The following is a 16,597-nucleotide window of genomic DNA, read 5'->3' on the forward strand; positions in this document are numbered from 1 at the left end:
CAGCAACATAATTTCAAATGTAACATTAATCACTCAACATCCACCTTTACTGGATGAGCATGAATGTTAATAGCCAATTATGCAAATATGAAGTATTAAGATAATGAGTTTTGACTACATAAAATTAACCTATGGTTCCTCCTCAGAGGGTTTTAGCCACACAAGCTGGTATATATATTGCGTTTGTAAAAGGTTTAAAGAGACATAGATACTATGGATTGACGTGTGTCAGGTGAACTTGCTGTGTTAAGATACTGTAAATTAAAAACATGTATTTTAATTGTGACGAATTAAGTGGATCTATGTAATACAGTTGTTTGAAAATCACTTGTTTGTCTGCATATTACTTGTTATCGTCCCAAAAATCACCAAATTCTCCCTCTGTTATTTTAGCACTATGTCCAAAAATGGATCTTGAATTATAGAGTGTCCCGGGAAAGAGACAGTGCTGTACTTTAAGCTTACGGCAAAACAGATTGAGGCTGAATTATTGACGAGAGTCATTTCTGTTTGCCTGTGGATGCCTGCCAGTGAATGGTGCATGCCACTAACTCTGTGTCAGTGTATTTTGGATATATCTCTATTAGCTTAGCCTAGATACATTCTTGTGTTTGAGATATTGATGTGACAATGCACTCCTTATATTGTGCCCTGATGCTGTCTTCTCTAGGTTATTAAGATTGGTGCCCTGGGCCACAGGAAGAGGATCATTGCCTCTCTAGCAGAGAGACCCTATGAGGAGGCACCGTCTAAGTCCCGTCGTCTGTCCCCAATTATGGTAAGATTGGTGAAACTGATACAGTTCAAATATTATAGGCACTTCGCTGCTGGCTCTTCATAAGGTGGCCCTGATTTGATGTCTGCTCCACAAAAATACAGCACATAGCACAAGAAATATGTTTTCTAAAGCATGCAAGTGTGAATGAGACTGCAGCATTGTTAGTGGTCCTATTTAACCGTTGTAGTGCAGACACATACTGTCAACCCTAATTTGCTAAATATATTGGGTATGCTCAAATATGGCCAATTAGCCAAGTAGTTCTGCATATGCCCTCAATGTAACCCATATTTAGTGTCAGTGATGTCTATAAAAGATACGTAATGTTTTTTTATTTAATATGGGTTAACATTTGTTTGTATTTGTTTTTATAGTTCTCAGTATTTTTAGTAGAGATAGATGATTACACCCAGTTATTGAGCAACAATTAAAACAGAGCTCAAGATGGAAGTTAAACAACGTTGCATGGCGAGCTTTATTTCTATGCCAACATCATTTTGTGAGAAAATGGATCCTTTTCTTTTTTTCAGCTGCAGATATCTAATTTTGGAATGAGATTCTTCAATATCATTATGTTCACAACAGTTAAATACTCAGGGCTGATTTCCCAGGCAGATTAAACTGGGCTAAAAAGAATTGAGAATCTCCATGGAAGAGGCTCTTTTGTTGCGGATTAAGCTTGGATGTAGATCTGGGAAACCAGCCCATGTAGGCAGTGCTGTCAAATCATTAATCTGTGCTGTGCATGTGATGTGTTTGTACTCTTTTGTGTGTGTGTGTGTGTGTGTGTGTGTGTGTGTGTGTATATGGCAGTTTCATGACCTCCTGTCCCAGACCACATCTCCACTCAGTCAAATGGACCCCTACACCAGTCGCTCCATGGACATGCTCCTGCCCTTGACAGAGTCAGACCGGAGGCGGAGAGGAGTTGAACAAGACTGTAGTGTTTCTCTGCGTTCATATAGTGAGAGGCCGCGCTCTGTAGTGAGTTCCACCTTCTTTCGCTTTTATCGTCTTCTGGGAAACCGCTGTAGAAAGTTAGATGTGTTGGGGTGTCTTGTCACACTTAATGGTTGAGTTCAGTCTCAGTGAACACTGAACTGTAACCAGGTTCAGCAATATGTTTACAACACATATAGTACAGTGAGATAATAAGAATTTGTCTACTATCAGAAAATCACTTGTATCATTCATACCATAGTTTATCTCTTTAATATCTCTGGATGGATTAAACCATTGTGGACAATGTTGGAAATCAATGAGCTGGACTACTTTATGAAACTATTGGACTTTCATTTTTGGGTAAACTTGATGAAGTACTTTGATTTGTCAAGAATTTAATTTGCTGGATTAGCCAAAAGACACATTCCTGTCTGATATTTTATCCATTTATCTACAATTTCTCAAATGATTTTCCAGAAATTCTATTATATTTTATGTGATATACTCCAGTTGCCAGTTTATTAGGCGCATGTAACTAAAACTAATGCAGTATAATGCAACAGTCCTGCAATAAATCCTATAATGTTCCGTTTTAAACTGTATTGTGTTACCCAGAAAGGTGTTTCTGTTATTTAACCTGATGGGTTAGACAAAAAATTGCACCACAAACTACATCCTCCAAAATGACAATACAATTGAACCAACACCTCTCAGTTTCAACAAAAACTGAACATTATAACCTTCATGAAGGGAGGATTTATTGTAGTACTGCTGTATTAGACTGATTGGTTTTAGCTAGGTGTACATAATAAAATAAATGAAACTCTCTCTCCCCCCTTTTCCTGTCACATAGCTGTCACTATCAATTAAAGGCGATAAAAGCCCCCCAAAAAACTAATATAAAAAAGTATTATATGATGCAGAGGGGAACTAATATTATAAAGCCCAGCACTGCTGCTTCTGGCTGAAAGACTGTAATCTAATTACATATATTTTGTTCTTAAGTTTAGCTACTTAGCTTAACTAAACCTCGATTAGGTCTGGTTTATATGACTGAATTATAAAGATAATTGTTCCGAAAATGATACATACCACAATGAAACTGATGTTCACGGCAATAAACTGTCTGAAGGTTTTGTATATGAGTTGTTTTATATCAGACAAAACTCTTAAAAAATGTAGAACAAAAACTTAAATGACTTATTTATTTATTTCTTGTTAGTTTTTAATTAAAACTTGCATAGAATCATTCATTTGGATGAGTATAATTTCACAGAAAGTTTAAACACGACAGTACTGATTTATTTCCCTGCCCTGTCTTCCATTTTTCATAAAACAGCTGTTCACGTAATCTCTTTAGCTACCGTCCCACACTAAATCTCTATCATGAATACTATCAACATCAACTCCAAATGTACCTCTTAGCCAACTTTTACTAGAAGCTCTGTGATCTTTATCATTTGTCTCCAGAGTAGCTTTGAATATTATAAATATTTGAATAACTAAAAATCCAATACAGTATCATCTTTCACTGACAGAAATTCAGTTCTATGTGCTTCCCAGAATTTCTTGGATTCCTCTTTAAGAGGATGAACAAATAATAACTCGTGATCAAATGTTACCATTTGCTAAAGGTCAAACCACGACCCACACAAAGAATCAAGATGGCTCGCCTGGTTTCTGACTCGCTGAGCCCAAAGAGAAAACCACACATACAGGAAATGTTGCATGACTACACTACTCAGGATCCATGATATGTAAAATCAATACAATACATTTTCCTAAACGCTTAGTGGTTTTTGTCATTAGTATATTTCACTCTGACAAGAGATTTATGAAAGAGCACAGCCCACATTGACCTCAAGGCCCATCCCAGTGCATGAATATTTATGAGCATACTAGCAGATCAAAAACAAGTTGTATTAATGTGCTGACCAAGCAGACTTCTGTTGCCTCCACACTAATGTACAGCTGTCAGACTTTGTTTACTTCCCCACCTTGACTGAGACACACAAAATTGTACTTGAAGTTGATGTGGCTACAGGTTTAAACAGTGGAATTCTATTATAATACACAAAATACAGTGTCTTACCACTCTTACCACCATTGTCTATACAGACTAAAGTGTACATAGGTAAAGAAAAGTATCCTGTCACTAAAAAGAGGAAGATTTTCACTGCCTCGATAGATGGATTTACTTCGTTTCATGTCACCATTCAGGACAGACAGAGTGAACGACACAAAGACTCTCGTTTAAACCTCCGGCCGCCGAGCCACTCTGCTACCTACGCCACGGTGTCCGCCTGGCATCACCAGCCTGAGAAACTCATCCTGGACTCCTGCGGGTACGAGGCAACTGTAAGTCACTTTTTACTTTTGACTTCAGCATTAAGGCAGACATACGTACACTTTTAAACACAGTGTGGATGACAGAATTTAAGCTGTGCTACTGTTTAGTGTAGTTCACATGAAGCTCATCAGCACCAATGTTGAAAATGTATTCTGAATTACCCAACCCTAATTAGTGTTCTAATTCTTTCTCCTAGTACCTAGGATCAATGATAATCAGGGATCTACGAGGGATTGAGTCCACACAAGATGCCTGTGCTAAAATTAGGGCAAGTATTACTGAAAAGCTTTACCAATATTGTTTTTTTTTTCGAGAATATTTTTGCAAAATGTCAGACATGAAATAACAGAAGAAGAATACAACTGACAGTTTCTTTTCCCAGTCTGAGGAAGCTACTAGGATAGCTTAATATTTCTGTTATCACATTTATAGTGCATGGACCATTGTGTTTTGTTGTATGTGCCTCTCATTCTTTATTGTACCTATTGTAGAAATCAAAGGATTCCAGAAAGGGCCCAGTTGTCATACTGTCCATTACCTACAGAGGGGTCAAGTTCATTGATGCAGCCACGAAGGTAATGGGAAAGTGTGTTTGTGTGTCTCTGTGTTTATCGATCCGTTGACTCTCCCAACCTCCATTAGTGGTTGATTTCCAGTTAGCACTCACTTCCTTCCTTTCTCCATTAGACTATAGTTGCAGAGCACGAGATCAGGAACATCTCGTGTGCTGCTCAGGACCCAGATGACCTCTGCACTTTTGCTTATATTACCAAGGACCTGAAGAGTGGCCACCACTTCTGTCATGTCTTCAGCACTGTGGAAGTGGTGAGTAATACAACTCAATCCTCTTAGGCGCATGTGAACAAACTACTCTTGTGTTCAGTCTTTTGCTTGATTTAATAGAAATATGACTCTCCATATAATCGATTGAGGAAACCGTTAAATCTTCTGATACTTCTTAAGCTTTTTGCAAATTCATCATTGAATAATTTAGACAAAACTAAGTGCCCTTGGTGGGATGTTGGATATCCCGCAGTTAAAACTGCATGCAACATCTTGTGGACATTATTCCCTTGATTGGCTCATCTAATGGCTTGATTGAAGTTCCACTCCCGCTATGCATGGCATTTCCATGTACAGGTATAGATTATGTTGTAATTTGTGTCCCAGCTTCTGTAAAGGTCAAAGATAATCTTTTATCTCTGGCAGATGGACCACTGTGGAGTGTATTTTAATTACAGGGTTCAGTTGTAACTGGACTGTAGTGATCAAAGTTTCCACAATGCCAAAAAGACAATTTTGATCCCCACTCATTTGTATTTAACACAACAGCTCCATGTGCAGAATGTTGTGTACAAAATCATTTTGCTTTTCTCTGAAAATGTGCGTTAAATAAGAGCCAACAGATAATGACACAGAGTAATTATCCTAACAATGTGAAGAGCAGCGCTTTTGTTGGGCTGTGCAGTGTTTTGTGTGTGATGAAAAACAAATAGTTGAAAACAAGCAATAAAATAAATGTAATTCTAAACAAGTATTGAAACAGATTTAGAAGTCATTCAAAATTATACTTACAGTAGATTTTGATAGTCCAAGCAGCTTGGTAAATTTTTTTAAAAAGAATTAATATTAAATATTAAGTCACTTTTGAGAAAGCATTATGCAAATTTAATTTCTTGACATGCAAGGGTCTATATATTCTCTCTTTCTTTTCACCTTTATTTATTCATACACCTGGTGAATGCCTAGTACAACCACAGTCTGATCTGTGGCACTGAAAGGCTCCACAATTTGGGTTAAGGGCCTTGCTCAAGGGCATCTCATTGGTGGATGAAGGAGAGGCAAGCACTGCCTTTTACTTTCTCCACCCAGATTTACTCTGTCGGTCCCTGGGTTGAACCAAGGATCCGGTCACAAGCTCGCTTCTCTAACCTTTAGGCGGCCGCTGCTCTTAAGGCTGATGTGAAATGGCAGCTGTAAGACTTTTCTGTAATACCAAGAATCAACTGATTCAAACACACGTTTTTAAACAATTCTTTCATTCACAGACACAGACCTACGAGATCATCCTAACACTGGGACAGGCATTTGAGGTGGCCTATCAGATGGCAATGCAGTCGAGGGCGAGACACTATGTCCCACCTTCATCTATGGCCTCAGAGGTCATAGAGACCAAAACCAGCCGTCCTGTGTCTCAGTCATGGAGCAGCATGCGGAGATCAGCAGTGAGTACCACCCTATAACCCTGTGTACCCTGTGTGTGTATCTGTGAGTGTGAGTGTTGGATTTGCTCTACTTGTTAAAAGGACAGAGGGAGAGAAGAAGCACGCCGTTGTGCAATCGTAGTTCAGAAAAGGTGCACAGACCTTGTGACCGACTTTTTACCTGCTACTGAATCCCCAACGGGTTACATACAAAGGAAGATTTGCTCTGTGTGTGTGTGTGTGTGTGTGTGTTAGAAAGTGATGAGTCATTACTTTGCTAACAATTTCATCTTGCCCACCCCCCCAACTCTGAGTCACTCAGATCAGGGGGGATCTTTTTCGTGCATATGCGAAACATGATGAATGAATAGTTTTATTTGTTGCTTACAGGCGGGTATATGATTTCCTCTGGGACTTTTCTGAGGGCTCAGCCCCGCTGGTTGGACCCATCCTCTGCTTCCTCACTATTGATTGAGTGTGTTGCGTAAATGTCCACGTATACCCTGAGCTACGCATTGATGCATTGACCTCTCAGGCTGCATATAATGAGCACTCAGTGATCACTGTCACCTGAGAGAGCTGCACAGCCGGGAGCACGCACACTGTTAGACCACATGCTTATGCAGGGACACAAATCACTTTGTTTTACTACCTGCCTGTAAGGATAATATATGGAGTAATCACAGAGCTGCATAATGAGTCTGGCTGGTTGTTTAAGTTTTAAATAAGAAGGGGGGAGACTCCTATCTGCTGCAATTTGTTTTAATGCTTTTTATTGCTATGTGAATGCTACCTAATCTAGTTGGTTTAGACAGAAACTGTGACAGGTATACAGTTGTTTTTAAATTCCTCCCCAAATTTTCCCTTCAGTTACGGTTGCTTTCTGTCCTGGAACAGCACATTTGCAGTTTATAATGATAACGGTAATTATTTTTTGGGCCGTATTTTCCTTTAATGGGCAGATTCACAGCTAAGAGGCAGACAGGAAACATGAGGAGCGAGGGTGGGTAAGACGTGCAACAAAGGTTCCCAACTGGAATTCAACGTGTGGCACGTGTGGCTTGCGTGGTAACCACTTGGTTAGGCTACCAATGCGCTCCTCATTTGGAATTATTTGTAATATTTGAAACAATGGGTCCTTGATTTCAGACAGAAGTAGACAAAATCAGGCTTTTTATTTCTAGCTGTGGAGAGTCAGTTGTTTTCCAGCTGAAAAGACAATTATTGGTAGCAGATTTCATCAGCTGTGGCTAGCTCTGTAATTAATCTAACGTGAGCTCCATGAGTTTGTTGAAAATGCTGGCTCTGTCTGACTTCTTAATGTGTCCAGCTGACTTGTTTTAAGACAAAAAATACTCTTAAGCGGTCTTGAATATGCACTTCATGGCTACATACATGATGATGTGCTAAAAGACTAAGACTAAAGCTACATACCCTAGAGAAAAATTCAGTTCATAAATAATCCATGTAACGTTAGACATGGAATTAAAGGACTGTTTTTGTATTGCAGAGTAGAGCTAGTTAACCCTAGAATTATATCCCAATTATGATGAGGAATAATATAAGATCAGACTGTGATTTACATAACCCTGCTTGGCTGCTGAGCTTACATACTCGTCAAACAACGCTTTCACCTTTTAATGTTAACTTTGGCTGAGGTAGTCCAACAGCCTACACTCTGCAGCATCCACACAGTGGGAGAATATTACGCAGTGGTTGTGAACAGGGCTTTATAAAATCTAACCTGTGACCCCGTTAAGTAACGCTGGGTTACTACTATAGGTAGAAAGCCAGTTAGCTGAGCGCGAATGTTTGCAGCTTACGTTTGAGAAGATAAACACACTATTTAATGAACTGAATACAGTTTGCTCTTGTGTTTTTGCTTTTTAAAAGGTTTTAAAAAAAGGATAAATGTTCAAATCTCCATCCTTACTACAGCCCCCCCCCACTTCAATGTGTGTAGAAATCCAAAGCTTGACAGACCTGCCGTGCCTAGTTAACTGTTGGTAAGCTACGATTGGACAATCGCTATTGAGGGGAGGGTTTGAATAACATGAACACCAGAAGTAGGAACATTTTGTGAGTAATTTGCCTTCTATAGCTCCAAACACGTGATGACCTGGTCCTACTGCTGCTTCTGGATTTCTTCATTGCTCTGTCCCTCTATTCTCTCGTTTTTTTAACATGTCTTTGTTCTTGTCTTCTTGGTCCTCCTGCTTCCCAGGGTGCCCCTCTGCTCGAATGCCGCTGCTGTCACTGTCACACGTGTACTACCCACCGTCCTTCCTTCCTCCCGTTGCACTCTGTTAGCCCTGGAGTCCAGGTCCTTCTCTTTCCTTTCCTCTATACAACCTGTAATCACCACACATCTGCTTACACACCAATCCCTCCCCTCTTTCTTTTTGTTGTTGTTGTTGTTGTTGTTGTTGCGGTGCCGCAGTGCACTTTGTCACCTTGTTTTGTGGTTCTTAATATTACAACCATAAACGTTAACATCATCCCTTTTCTTTCCCATCTCTCATCTTCATCTTACATTTTAGATTTTAAGGTGCGATCAGTTCAGTCTGTGGTCAAACACATTCAGAGAAGAGAGGGTTTCTTGATTGCGATTTAACTTCTATATATGAGCTTCCATGAGGACTGTTGGTTTAATTGTGCCAGTGAGGGGTTGTAAATAAGATTGTTGTAAATAAGATTGTTGTAAAGAAGTTGTCTCTGCTGGATGGTTTTAAGCTCCCCTTCTCAGTTTTTGAATATCTACCTTTTTAACACGCTATCTTGAGATTTTTTTGCCATTTCAAATTCATATCTAGCTCTAAGTAAATCAGTAGTAATCAGAATATGTGACTGCTTACATTATGACAGTAGCACTCATGTCTGTATGAGCCACTGGTGTAGAGCACATGTTGCTTTTGAACTACTAATCAGTATGTTTTCTTTAACTCCCAGAGGGTTGTAGCTTTGGTTTACTGCTGCGGCTATTTCCTGTATGTATTTTCTGTCAGACATCATCCATGTTGTGGATTGAGCCCTGAGTGTCTGTGATTATAACATGATCACTGGACTGTACCTCTAATCCACATGCACGTGTGTGAGCTGAGGACTTGTCAGTGTGGCGCAATGGCCTCCACTGCCGCCCGTCTCACGCCCTCCTCTCGTCCCTCCTCCCTCCCTCCCCCCGGCAGATCGACCCCCTGGAGATGGACGCAGACATGCAGTCCCTGGGCAGCACCACCTGGCTCTTGGACCAGCGGGAATCCAACAGGCGCCCCGTCAGCACCAAGTACGAGACCACCATATTCTGAGGCCGGATCCCCACAGCCGCCCCTCTGCACCCCCCTCGTACTTTCCTCTTCCCCCTGCATCTGGTTCTTTACTCATCTCTCACACACATACATATATATATACATGCGAGCCCCGTGCCTTCTCACTGTGATGGTATAGCATCCCTCAGGGCTGCCTACTCCTGCACCCTCCTTTGCCCTGCCCAGCGACCCACACCAACCTCTGTACCCACCATGACAAACACTCCTGCGGCTCTCCCGTGCCTCCCCAACACCCCTGGCAGCCTCCCTCGCCTGTTGCTGCTGCCGGCGGAGCCCTGGAACGGATGATCCTGGACTGATGTCATTTTACAGTGGCCCTGCTCTCTCAACCAAACTGCCTCTTCCTCCTCATCCTCCTCCTCCTGACAACTTGCATCTGCCTCCAAATCCCAGATAGCTCCCAGAGGTTGCATCTTTATTATTCCTCCTCTTTCAGGCCATTTTTAAAAATTGATTCTCCACAGGCAAAACAAGCATGTTCAGTTTTTATTTTCATCTGTATCTCGACGCCACATTGGCTTGAAGTTTAATTTCCAGAAAGCTTTAAGTTTGTAATATTGAGTAAACTACAACAAACTACACATTTTTATTCTTAATTTACTGAATTATTTGATTGTTTGGTTGTTTTGCCTCAAGACAGTTATTTATTTTTTTTCTTTCTCCATCTTTAGCTTGTCCTGTCTTACCAGGCATCTACCACTGTGAGGCACTATGAGGAGGCTGCTTTGCTAGCATGGGATGCAAGACGGACAATTAATCAAAACAGCAACATGCAGCAAACAACCTGTTTTTTTTTCTACGCATTTGTACAATACTCATAATAACATGATGGATCGGTCATAAATCTATCACTGATGTCTGAACTCAAACGGACCAAGAACTGAACCTCGCACACACACACAGGAGGACAATTTTCCTACACCTTACTGAGGACGACAGCCTTACTCCCTTTCGGTTACCTATAATCAACTAAAGCCCCCCACCTTTCTCCGACCTTCCTGAATACTACCGCCACTACCCAACAACTGCACGATCCCCCCTGCTTCTAAAAGACTAAAAAAAGACAACACTTCTGATTTCCTGGTGTGTTTAAATTGACTGTGACTAGGCTGGGATGACGACGCTCTTATGATGGTACAGTTTTGTCCAGATGAGTCTCTGCTCTGGCCTTGTACTGCCCTGTTCTGCAGTCTCTCAGCACTCATGGTAGCAACGAGAGACTGCAAATCACAGCATCTTCTTCTTGTCAATTTAAAAAAAAAAAACACTGTGTTAAAACATGGCACTATCCCTTTTAATACCTTCTTTTCTTTTCTTACGGTGCAAATAGGACAATTAGTGCATTTGTGATACTTTTTGATAGACGGGGGTTGACTGAAATAACTTTGGGAGAGAGTGAGCAAGAAGGGATCACGAGGGATCCCGACATTGTTACAACCAGAGGCAAAAAAACAAAGACAAATACCGCCCAAACAATTACGCAAGCATATCGAGTGTACTGACATCGGTTTCACATTTCACAATTTTGTTAATGTAAACAAAAACATCGCGATTTAATTCATCTCGAGTATATTAAAGAGCCTCGAGCGTTATTTTGGCGCACATTTCCCAACATAGCATCTTATTATCATGATTACATGGGTAGGTATCCGTGCTGTTTCACACCAATTTAGAATTAGGTACAGTACATGCAAAGTATGTCACTTGCAAATAAACAGCAGTGAAAAGATTTAATTTCACAACATTAAAAGAGCCAAATCTAAGTGTTGCTCTGGTGTCGTGTTAATGCGAATGGATTTGTTATGCTGAGAACATGACACAGTTTTTTTTTTAAAAAAAGAAGAATTTCCCTCCTGCACTGTGACTCAAAAATGCTCGTTGTGGAGTCGACACGTATCTGTGGGTTCTCCCCTGTGTGCACTAACGACTGTGCGTGCTGTATGCTTTGTTTCTGTCTGTCCTCATGGGAGTTTGGACTGTTACCGTTACATCACTGTCCACTGTCCTTGTTTCTGTGTGCTGCAGGAGAAGTGAGGTATTGAGCTCCTCTCCATAAGACAGTGTGGCTGCAGACTGACTGTTGAAATGTAGCTGGTCTGTGTGCGGTACCGTGGCTGTGTCATTGCCACTCTGTTCTGACTGTTAACTGTTAGCTTCCACTGATGATGCATGTTGGCAGTGTTTCTTTGTGTTTTGTACCCTTTGATGCACTTGGCCTGAGCAGTCTTTGTATGTACTGTAGCAGTGTCTCGTCTCTTCTCACTCATCTGCCATTTGCTTTTTATGTTCCCTCTTCGTTACACACCAATACAGCGATTCATCTTCATCCCTCCACGTTTCCATTGTCGTCATTTCCTCCAACATTTTGTCACGTATGTTCTTCCATTTTGTGTGTCACCAAGACAACCTGCTCTAGTATGAATGCATAATGTAAAAGCATTACACTTTAATGAGCAGCAGCTATTTAAAGCAAGTTTTGGTGGCATGTTATGGCTGTGCATGTACCGGTCTTTTTAACATTGGTGTTTTCCTTGTGTAGCTCACCCCAGCGTTCAAGTTTCCGGATACCAAGCTGTGAGTTGAAGGGGAGCAGCCGATCTGAGTGTGTTTGCGTGTGTTGAGTTTAGAGGGCAGAGCAGTGGAAAAGAGATAGAGACAGAGAGAGAGAGAGAGAAAATGAGAGGTAAGCCTTACGCAACATGCAGGGCCAAACCAGCGCTACTCTGACATTTAGATCTCACTCTGTATATCCCCCTGCTCCTCCACTGCCCCTGAAATGAATTCCAACACACAGATGAAAGGTAACCCACATCACTGGCCAAACAGGACCGGTGTATCACTCCTGTCTTGAGAGAGGTCAGTCAGTAAAGGTCAAGTCTTATTTCCTGGCCTCCATGTGACTTTCTGATCTTGTCATGTAGGTACTGTAATGTTTAGAGCACTGTAGACCATTAATGATATAGACCATTAATGAGCATTTCTATTGATTCAGGTCTATTGGAGATAGTAACTCGGAATTATTAAGGGTTAACAGAAATGTAACAAAATGTAGAGAGAGAGAAAAAAAAAAACTGTACCAGCATACAATGCTTTGCCCATGTTTGTGGACAGAGTATGGTTTGTCAAAGAAAATGTGATACTGTTTCAAATTTCAAAGCAATATTATATTAATGAAATTAAATAATACAATTATAAAAGAATCCCTCTCATGTCTGTTGTCAGCATTGATTTTGTTTCATGGTTGTATAGTAAAACACAAAGAAACATTTCACCAGCTGTTTAAAATTATAACAAATATAACAACATGGCTAATTATTGTACAATTACACTATCAGTGTTTCCCCTGCTATAGAGATTAGTGGGTGGTGCAACTTCAATCTCAACAAACGATTAGCCCCAGTTTGTGCTTATATTACATTCAAGTCACAGAGCTAAGCATCCGATTTTCCAAAGTGCCTTATGATGTTTGAAAAACCCAGACAGTTATTGCTGTGTTGATGCAGAATCCTCTAAATCTCTTCTAACCATTTAGATTAAAAAAAACTTTGGTTCATGATGGTTTGTCGCAGGATTAAAAACAAATATCCCAAGTTGTGACTCTCCTAAACCAGGGTGGTAACCACGGTAGCAGGAAAGGTCCTCGCTTGGTTTGTACAACACTTTTATACATTTCTTTATAATAATGTTATTTTCCATTATATCATATTTTTGTACACAGTAACACGTTGGGCGGCAGCAGAATTCTGGTGACCTGGATTAGTAAATCAAGTTGCAGTTTGGGAAACAGGTTAAAAATCTTTTTCATGTTGCAGCAGATTAAATGTTGTTTTATTCATATGGGGGAGGGGTCTTTGAGGATTCTGGAAAATGCCATCAAAAACAGCGGGAAATGTTGTTAAAAGACCTTTCAAAAGATTTCTAGGCATTTATCTTTCAGAACATGCTTACCTGTGTGACCTGTATGTGCAAATTTAGCATGTTTTAGCCCGTTTTATGAATGCAAATCCCTCACGCTTACCATTTTGCAAATGATACCACAATGTTTTCAGAACTGTTTATGTATGTTGGCTAGAATTCCAGGTATCCATTGGTGTGTATGCATTTCCGTACTATATGAAAATATGCCAGCTGACTCTTGCTTGAGGATTGAAATTTTGTGTTGCTTCATCAGTGAACATCTAGTCTGAAAGATTTTCAGTTACATTATTTTTCTGATTTATACTGTTCTTATCACACATCACAACAATAATGTAACACAAAGTGAATACAAATTGTTCACTGTGATGCATTATGCAACATAAGCAGGAGTCTGGTATATGGTGTTCATACTGGAAGTGCTGGAAATGAACATAAACCAACGGCTTCCTGGAACTGTAGGAACAACACATTTAATCTTGCATGGTGCCTGCATTACCAGCACAGTTCCTTTTATATTTATATATCGCTCGCAGCCAGCTGCTGCACAGATATCCCAACCGTATGAAAATTTGGCATGTAAAGGGTGTACTTTAAAAAATAAATTGAAAACACAAAGCAAACAAATAACAGGCTCATAACATGTGATGCATCCCAAACAACAGCTATCTCAACCGTATCAGTTGTTGTAATAAACTCTAAAACTATAAAATTACAGTTAATCAATTTGGTATTTATTTACAAATAACTGCAGTTTCACACATCACCGCCTCTATTACCAACAACTGTAGTAAACATTGATTATATTTTTGGTTTATAATTACAGAAAGATGAAAAAAAAAAAAGAATGAAAAAAAGTGCTCACTGTCTTTGGTAAGTTACACGGGGTTCAGACACGAGTCGGGAGCGCTGCCAGATTGTGCTCCTCTGCTTTTTTCTAATCACACATTAAGCTGATTTTAATAACCTCGTGAATTTATAATGTTTTTAATGTGTTCCTGGATGTTGCTTCTTCTGCGACAATGAAGTTAAAAGGATCATCATCTTGTGTGAGCTGCAGGGAGGGGCTTCTCTTTTTCCTGAGTGTGTGTGTGTGTTTCTGCTCATCTAACTTAGAAATATGTTGAAAAATTAAGTGATACTATTTCTAATAAAAATTGATCCCTCCAGGAGGTTGCAATTGCGACAATTAACGTAAACTCAACTGATCACTGTGAAAACTGCACTTTTGTCCAATCAACGCAACTTTTCCACAAATTCATTGCTAAATTCATTTCAAACCTATAGAACCTTGCCTTCAATTTTTAATAATTTCATTTATCCTTTTGCAATTTTCACCTCCTCCTGCAAGGAGCCATGCCTAAAAAATGGCATCATGCATCACACTTTTTTAGAAAACCTGCCTTGAAATCAGTCATTTTAGACCACCACAAACACAAGCTTGCAAAATCCTGGAGGGACTGAACAGTGAAAGGGCAGATTTTGAAATTTCCTCATGTGTGGGAAAAAATCAGGGGAAAGGAAGTAGGCAGCGATGCTTCTGCCTCGTGTCTGAACCTGGCGTTATACATAATTGTCTGCAAACATAAAGATAACAACAGAAACCAGCTACATTTTAAAACTGAAGTACTATTTACAAACTGTTAGCATAATCTTTGGTACTTTATACTTTTCCTGAGGGTGTTTATCTTGAGTGAAAATTAACATTTCTTCCAGCCTTCTCAAAAACATTTCAGAATCACAATCAATCTCTTATTATGACTCATACTAAGTTTTCTATTACTCATTTTGTTTCACGCAATCTATTACTCAAACGTGTGATTTAGATGCATTATATTACTAATGTAATAATAATTCAGCACCTGCCTCATGCTTTGACTTAGTTTCTTGTTTACCAAAAAAATATAATAATATACAACTTTTTCTTTCCTGCAGACTCTAAATGTGTTTCCCTTAAACATTCTCATTCACTGTATTTACACTCTATAGCTACACATTCAGCGCCAAAAGGTAGCTTATGTAACGGTCACCGGAGGTTGTCTGGGTCACCCTCAGCCTAACGCGAGTCCTCCCCCGTCTCGGCCTCTCCCGGTGGGAACAGCAGTTTCCTGAGGATGGGTGCGTAGAAGGGACCGAAGACTGTTCGGTTGAAGTGGACGATTCGCCCAAAGGCCATCCCCAGCTCGGCGAGCTCAGCACTCACCAGCCTGAGGGGAGCGGGCAGTTCTGGACTCCTTTTAGCGGGGCCGCCCTGCAGCATGGCCTGGAGGAAGCCCTGTACCCTTTCTCCTATGTTTGATCCAGGAATGAGGGGGTGGAGGGAGAGAGAAGGAAAGAAGTCACATTCAAGTTTAAAAACATGCATGTGGACAGAGACAACCCAAACCAAATGACAGAATAATGCATGTTTCTCCTTTTGAGGGGAAATGGTGCATCCCCAGCATGTCAGCTTTCTATAGATTAAAATATACTACCATATCTTGATCAAAATGCATCGTCAATAAGCCTCGAAGGGTTCATCAACGTCATAATTTTAACTAACGACCACACCCTTAAAGGTCAAGTGTGTAGAATTTGGTGGCTAGCTAGAGGTGTACTTGAAGTGTACAACTACCTCACTTCATGCTCCCCTTCCAAGCACAAAGGAGAAACTACACTGGCCGCAAAATGCCCAAAATACGGTATCTAGTGTTTGGTTTGTCCCTTCTGGGCTACTGTAGAAACATGGTGGTTGAACATGGCGGACTCCATAAAAGGCGACCCGTGTTGTCGGGTTAGTTGTTACTATCCTGCAATAAGTTCTCTGACATGTGAACATATAGTGTTTTCCCAGATCTGCTCTAAAACTGAAATGTTTTAGCCCGATTTAAAGCTGCAATAGATAACTATTATAAAAATAACTTCTTTTCTGAATCTGACAAAAATACATGAGACAAATATTCTGTGAATAAAATCAGGTTCCTCTGGCTCCTCCTACTTCTCCTAATGGGAGGCCTGAACAAAAACAACCAATCAGAGCCAAGAAATAAAGAAAGAAAGACACTTTGGGTTGGTGGCTTGAAGTTGATTGTTGAGTCTCATT

At 40.2% G+C, this 16,597-nt stretch overlaps 2 protein-coding genes across 6 annotated transcripts in view; one reads left to right on the top strand and one right to left on the bottom strand.

Annotated features, from left to right (window-relative positions):
• Window positions 1-12,732, top strand: part of anks1ab (ankyrin repeat and sterile alpha motif domain containing 1Ab) — a 40,254-nt gene extending 27,522 nt beyond the window's left edge. For 3 of the 5 annotated variants that reach the window (XR_004796755.1, XR_004796754.1, XR_004796756.1), the window contains 9 exons: window positions 671-778; window positions 1,592-1,762; window positions 3,941-4,078; window positions 4,267-4,338; window positions 4,562-4,645; window positions 4,758-4,895; window positions 6,119-6,295; window positions 9,460-10,006; window positions 10,272-12,732. Coding sequence is in view for 2 of the 5 variants with exons in the window: in XM_035662867.1 (XP_035518760.1) it covers window positions 671-778; window positions 1,592-1,762; window positions 3,941-4,078; window positions 4,267-4,338; window positions 4,562-4,645; window positions 4,758-4,895; window positions 6,119-6,295; window positions 9,460-9,579 (1,008 nt within the window). In the remaining 3 variants the exon portion in view is untranslated. Of the gene's footprint in view, window positions 1-670; window positions 779-1,591; window positions 1,763-3,940; window positions 4,079-4,266; window positions 4,339-4,561; window positions 4,646-4,757; window positions 4,896-6,118; window positions 6,296-9,459 lie in introns of all 5 variants that reach the window. The other 2 variants (XM_035662867.1, XM_035662868.1) reach the window with 2 other exon arrangements.
• A 126-nt stretch (window positions 12,733-12,858) lies between these two features.
• The window catches only part of LOC118328928 (T-complex protein 11-like protein 1), an 11,184-nt gene continuing 7,445 nt past the window's right edge, over window positions 12,859-16,597 (bottom strand). Inside the window, exon 10 of the mRNA XM_035662869.1 lies at window positions 12,859-15,804. Within this exon, the coding sequence (XP_035518762.1) occupies window positions 15,572-15,804 (233 nt within the window). The 3' untranslated portion in view covers window positions 12,859-15,571. The remainder of the gene's footprint in view (window positions 15,805-16,597) is intronic.

Source organism: Morone saxatilis, unplaced genomic scaffold, assembly GCF_004916995.1.
Source record: "Morone saxatilis isolate NCDOM2014 unplaced genomic scaffold, NCSU_SB_2.0 Contig18, whole genome shotgun sequence".
NCBI lineage: Eukaryota > Metazoa > Chordata > Actinopteri > Moronidae > Morone > Morone saxatilis.